Source organism: Orbicella faveolata, unplaced genomic scaffold (genome assembly GCF_042242905.1).
Source record: "Orbicella faveolata isolate gen_17 unplaced genomic scaffold, um_ofav_v1 contig_47, whole genome shotgun sequence".
Taxonomy (NCBI): domain Eukaryota; kingdom Metazoa; phylum Cnidaria; class Anthozoa; order Scleractinia; family Merulinidae; genus Orbicella; species Orbicella faveolata.
The window spans coordinates 9,770,602-9,777,028 of NW_028301577.1; the positions used below are offsets into that span (position 1 = coordinate 9,770,602).

The following is a 6,427-nucleotide window of genomic DNA, read 5'->3' on the forward strand; positions in this document are numbered from 1 at the left end:
CTGACAACTCCAACCCATTCGTTTCCTTACAAACCCGCCAAATGTTATTTTTCAAAAACTCTAAAAGCTAGAAACGTGACCTAGAAACCTTCACAGAAAATTTATGTTCGGATGATGAACACTGTAAATTAATGTGACATTTGAAAGCAACGTTAAACTGGTTAGTACTCTAGCTAGGCTCCGCATCGAGCGGTCCGGGTTCGAACCCTGACCGGGGTCATTGTGTTGTGTTCTTGGGCAAGACACCTTACTCTCACACTGCTTCTCTCCCGGGGCGTAGCCAGGATTTTTTAAAGGGGGGTCACACTGTGTGAAAGTGACGGTACTCACCTGATTGTCCTGTCGTTTTCGTCACCTGTTGTAGGTTGTTTGCTTAAAAAAGGCTTACTAAAGCGGGGGAAACGGGCATCCCAGGAACCCCCCCCCCCCTCACTAGCGCAGCGTCGCCCCCTGTTCTCCACCCAGGTGTATAAATGGGTACTAGCGAATTTCATGTGGGGAGGGCTGGGGCAGCTTTATTTCTACAGTGTGGCCTACCGTCCACTCTGATCCATCACAAAATCGGAACTTTTCGAAAACGTTCTTTAAACTGGAGGAATTTGAAATCGCTGGCTTTGCGTTTTAGTGTACATGAGGGCGGAAATTATTTTGAAAACGGAGCTTTTCGGAAATGATGTAGTGAAGATAATCATCCGATTTCTCTGACCGAGTTTTCCTCACACACAAATCCAATATGACTGGTGATTGTTACGTTTTGAAATTCCCCCCCCCCCCCCCCCCCCGCGTCGTGTGGACGGAAAACATTTGATGCGCTTTCAGAGTGAAACCTCCGTTTTCAAATTTCGCCAGCGCAGTGTGATCGGGGCCTCACTTGGCGACTTGAAAATAAAGGGGCAGATGGAAAACAGAACGATTAAAAGGCAGTGTATGTGTTCTTTGTTTTAGACACCTGTCTTTCCTTCCAGTGCAATTTACATGATTGTTATCAAATCAGGTAAGCCGTAGACAATCTATATTCACTTCCTTAGCTTTATTGTTAGAAAGTGTATTTTCCTTTGAATGAAACACTCCTTTCACAGTTTTTATCCTTCGTTTATTCGCGCCTACACCGTTGTTCTCGTGTTAAGATCTGTCAAATGTTAATGGTGGACATAATGTAGACTGTTTAATATATTTCTTATAAAATCTAACTGATTCTCTTAAAATAAACTCTAAGCTGCAATAGTCTCGATTTCAGCCTCTCCCAAAAGAAGACAAAATACTTAATATATTCAAAAATACACAAGTTTATGTCTTTATTTTTAAACTTTACTTCGTTGAATTGATGAATTGGCAACACTTAAAAATAGTTTAACTTCAGCCTAATTTATTGACTATACCGTCAGAAACTGAGTTTTGTGAAATAAAACTAGTGTGCTTATATCGGCGAATCCACCTTCATGATACACACGTTTTTCTTCCCAGGGGTATTTGGAATAATCCAGTAACAAAACTAAGAATGAAATATTTTCGTTGCGTTGGTAAGTCTTAAGGCCAAACAGTGACGCACGTCCATGCACTTACGACTCCGTTTTGACAAGCCTTTAGAAAGCTTAACTTTTTGCTATTCATTCTGAACTTTTAAAAGATTAATTGGCTCTGAAATAAACTCTTTAACAATTTTTAACTCGGCAGCTATAGCAAAACATATTTCAATTTTTTTTTATTCTTTAATATCATGAATTCTTAAATAAATACGTCATAGAATTCGTTGATGAATTGGAAACATTAAAGACTTTTAGTGCAGAACGAGTAACATTTTAACTTTTAGGGTGAGTTGACCACTGAAACAAATTTCAGTAGCTGAATATTCGTACGTCAACCATATTAGCTTGAGCAATTAGACAGAGTTGCATTTCGCCTTTAGACGTACCTAAACAATGCAGTTGTTCCGAGCTAAAAATTACATTTTCCCACGACGTGCGCTGCTTTGTATTTTTCTCTGTACCGATGAAGTTGTCTGTTAAAGGTGTTATTATTCAGCTCGATAGCCATGTGAACTTGTTGAAGCCAGCGTTTCTTCCTGAAAGTCATTGCAACACCCATGCTTTCTTTCGCTGCCTCGTGCATGTCTTGTCCAGTGACACTGCTGTACAAGCGGGTTGACTGCAGGCTCAAATCCTCGCTGGATGCAGCTCTACGGCGCTGATTGGCGCTGTGAAGACGTTTCGTTGTGTAAAGGGAACGGGTTCTTCGGCGTTTTTTATAGACCAGGGCTCCGTCGCTTTTTGAACTCTTGGCGGATTTTGATTTTGTTTTAACATAATCGTCTGTTCTCAAGTGATTGACACTCGAATCATCTCCTCGAGGTTTAATTGGTGGTATCTTGTCAGTGGTTTTATTCTCTGCGTTATTTGTTTCCTCCCTTTTCGTGTTTTCAGGTTTGTTGCCTCGCCTTTCCGAACTCACCGCGACTTCTTGCGTGACAAAAAAGTCACGTTTATTCGATCTCTGAAAATCATCGGAAATTTGAATATCTATATTTTTGTCGCTTTTGTTTACACCAACCAAGCTGGTGTTTGTTGAAATCAGTGGCATACTCTCGCGAAGTTCTTTTCGCGATTCGCCGCTCGTTTGTTTTTCTTTGTGCGACTGGCAAAAACACAAGATTTCTTCTTCGCCTTTGTCTGAAGGCTCCTTCCACCTGTATGCTTTGTACTGGTTCGTAAACGCGCTACGTTGCTCTCGATTCGCATTCTTAATTTGCAACTTGTCCCTCATGGTGGTTTCAAGTTTCGATATTTCGCCATGGTAACGTTGTTTCGAAACAGACGGAAGCAAGCAGTTAGTACAAGTCGACTTGTCGTTGTTCGCTTCCTTATTCGATTCACTTGAACAGTTCCCCGAATCAGCTTTGTCGTCTTTTTCGCCATTTTTATTTAAACCCTGAATCTCACCGCTTCCCGTTACTGAATTACCATATTTATCTTCCTGTGCTGAAGTCAGAGCTGCACCTGTCGGCGGTTTGTTTTTCACACTTTTAAGTGCCAACGAAAGCTGTAATTTCGAGGTGCCAGCCTGCATATTTTCCCCGAAGCCATCAATTTGTACCTTTTGCCCAACCACTGCATTCCTATAAGTTCTGTTTTCCATTGCTAGAAGAAGCGGGTTGGGTGAATGCTTGTGAAAGACGATAGCTCGATCTCTTGCGCGCTCACACCATTTCCTAACACGCCAATATATACCCAGTGTGAGACCGGACGTGCTTCGAGAGCGAAACTGCTCGGCAATAAGCAGCTTAAAACACTCGGTTTTCTTGTACCTGCGTGCGATATTACACGGTGTCAGACCGTTGCCGTCCTTGGCGAGGATGCAGGCGTAGTTATGATGAATGAACCTCTGCAAGCAGTTGAGGCTGCCGTGCTGGGCTGCCTCGTGAGCTGGGGTTTTGAAGTGATCGGGGTGTACGGCTTCCTTGTTACACCACTCTCGTACTGGATGCTCGCCGACGGGCTCGTCGCAGCGCGCACCGCTTTTGATCAACTGAGCAGCGAGTTGAGTGTAGTTGAAATGAGCCGCGATGAACAACGCGACGCGAAGTTGATACTTAAACACTAGCGGGTCATCGTGTATGCTTACCATGTGTTTCATGGTTGGGGTGAGTTGACCCAACGTTGAGGATTGCAGAAACGCGCTCCAGCCATTCCACGTTTCCAAACGGACCGTGTCTCCGTAATCGATGGAATATTTCTTCAACGGATGACAGTCATACATCTCTTTCCCTTCGGCGGACACGAGACGGAAAACACTGACGTGTAATCCTGTTTTTTCTGTGATCATCGTTTTTAGAGTACCAACTGTCGTCTCCCACACGTCAAACCATTCTGTAAATCTAAGCGTTTCGTTCGAATGCGAACAAATCACATTGAGGTACGTTTTAACGTTTTCTTGCAGTTCACATCGAAGCGTCGCGCCAGGTGGAATGCTGATATCCGTAAAAATCCAGTCGTCTTCCATGTTTGATCCGGCGTAGTTGATCGCCATAAGCATATCGTTCTCGCCATCTTCGTTCTGTACCGTGTCCAAATCGAGTTTCTTACGAAGGATGCTCTTTATATCGCTTACAGTCTGGCCAACTTCTACGTCTAGTAGGTATCTTGTGCCATCAAACAGCACGAAAACTCTCATGGTCTCGTTATTTTTTAAAAATAAACACCGTAGTCGTCGTGAATATGCGATTCCCGAGCGGACAAACGACTGTAAACGAGATAGAGTTTCATCGCTAGGAAGCAACAACTTAAAATGCTTTAAAACATTAATATTTCATTGAAGTGCATTGAAGCTTGCCTTTGTGACGTGAGACATTCATAAGCCGAAAGTGGTGCAATTAACAGCTTAAATAATTAACACACATTGCTGACCAATAGCGCCGGATTTACGCAAATTTGTGGAGCTTTGTTGCCCAAGCAAGAAATGCAAATTTGGTATACGAAGAAAGGAGCCTGAAATGTTTAACAATGAAAACAGCTTTATTGCGTATTGTGTTAGGTGTTTTAGTACGTTCACACAAACTGGTGTTTCCGCTTAAGGGTAATAACTCATTCGACGCTTTTTGGATGTGAAAAGTTTTACAAGTTGTTTGTTTTGCTTCTTAAAATTCAGGCGAAAAGAAGATCATAATCTGACATTCTTAACGCATGGAGGAGCTCCAAATTTTGTGCAGTCAAAGACTAAGCGTGTTTCTGACGGCCAAGCCAATAAAAAAGTACAAAAGCCGTCAAAAATTCGACAATACACGGATTCCAGCTCACATTATTAGCAAGCCTTCGGAACAAAAGGGTCAATTAGAAATGGGCTTTATTGACATCTATTGATTGTTGTATTTATGCAGACTTACAAGGCATACACCTTGCTTCAGGTCTTGATTGAACTCAATTATTAACTACCTACCAGATGCTGTACACAAATTTCGTGAACTGACCAGTTTTCCACTGTTTCACTGTTTTCATGGCAATGGCACAGCACTTTCGGTTCCGTTTTTTTGGATTGCCTGAGGGGAGGTTTGAAAATATTGACTTAGGTACATTACCTCACGCAATGATTCACAATGAAAATTTGGGAAATATTTAGTTACCCGCTTACATGATGTATTATGCGCGAAGTACACCCTTTGACATGTTGCTTGTAAAGACCTCGGCTGTCGGAAAAATGAAAGATTTTCGAAGTGATGCTCGTTACTTTGAACTCGTATCTTCAGAAAACTCGAAAAGCAAATTTGCGGAACGCATGAAAAATTTCAAACGGATAAGACAGAAGATTGAAATAGAACTCTGAGCTCTTTAGGCAGCAGGCTTTTCATAATAGAGATTATTGGACAAAAGAAAAACGGTTATTGGAGGATCATTGTTGAACCAAGATGCCCAGCGGAAAGCGTTTACATGTACATAGACAATACTGCAGGTATTTAAGTAATTTTAAGTATTTTGAATATACAGAAAAACTTTGGTGGATACAATTCAAGAACAAACATTCGTTACTTTTAATTTAATGTACAAAATTCTGCCTAGTAAAATTTTGAACGCAATCTGTAGTTAGGAACACTGAAGGCTGGGTTAATTCCACCAATGGATTAATCAATTCCACCCTGCCTGACAATTCCCCTGTTGGGGGAAATTAAAAGCCTTAAAGATGACCTAAAGCATAACAGACTGCAGAACATCTTGGGGTTCGTCAGGCAAAGCGGATTAGCGTGAAAATTGCGAGCAAGACTGGCGCGAGACGCAGAGCGCATAAGGTTGAGGCGCACGTTTATGGGCGCTTTATGACGCCTCCCAAATCGCACGTTTTATGTTAACATTTGAAGAGAAAAACGAGACAAAATACGAAGAAATTGTTTGCAGTCTAGTCCCACAACATTTGCAAGTCATTTACACTATTCTGCAATTGATCTTCAACATAATGCGGAGTGTAAGGTAACGCAGTCGAGAACTAAGCATTTACAAGCATACATGGTCAGAAATAGATTGCACGGACGGATTTAGAGTAGGCCAATTTCGATCTATTAGAATAGTAACAGAGAGAAAGAGAGAGAGAGGAACACACATATCCTTTATTGAAGTGTCTGGTCGTTCTAGCGCCAACGGCACTAATTGTGGACACAGGTAAAATACAATATTATTAACAATTATTTAAAAATTAAAGAAACAAACAATAGCAAAGAAAAGGAAAGAAAAGAGAACAGAACAGAAGAAAAGAAAACTGCCTTTCAATGGGGAGGGGAACTTTCATAGAAAAACATGAATTTATGCTAGATCGAGAAGCTGTACTGAATTCTTGTGTTCTCATGTGATTCTCAGTCGAACTCGATTGAACCACGTGTATATTTCAGAGAGGGAAAACGCAATTAGCATGCGCGAGTTCTGGCCGCGCGCCGCCAGGCTCCAATTTT

The 6,427-nt window shown here is 41.7% G+C and overlaps 2 protein-coding genes across 2 annotated transcripts in view; both read right to left on the reverse strand.

Moving 5' to 3' along the window:
- Positions 1-6,427, reverse strand: part of LOC149097048 (uncharacterized) — a 347,996-nt gene that overhangs the window by 121,418 nt on the left and 220,151 nt on the right. The window lies entirely within an intron of this gene.
- On the reverse strand, positions 1,012-4,546 carry LOC110066955 (uncharacterized). The gene has a single exon (XM_020774217.2). The coding sequence runs from the start codon at positions 4,165-4,167 to the stop codon at positions 1,936-1,938; it is 2,232 nt and encodes a 743-aa protein (XP_020629876.2). The 5' UTR covers positions 4,168-4,546; the 3' UTR covers positions 1,012-1,935.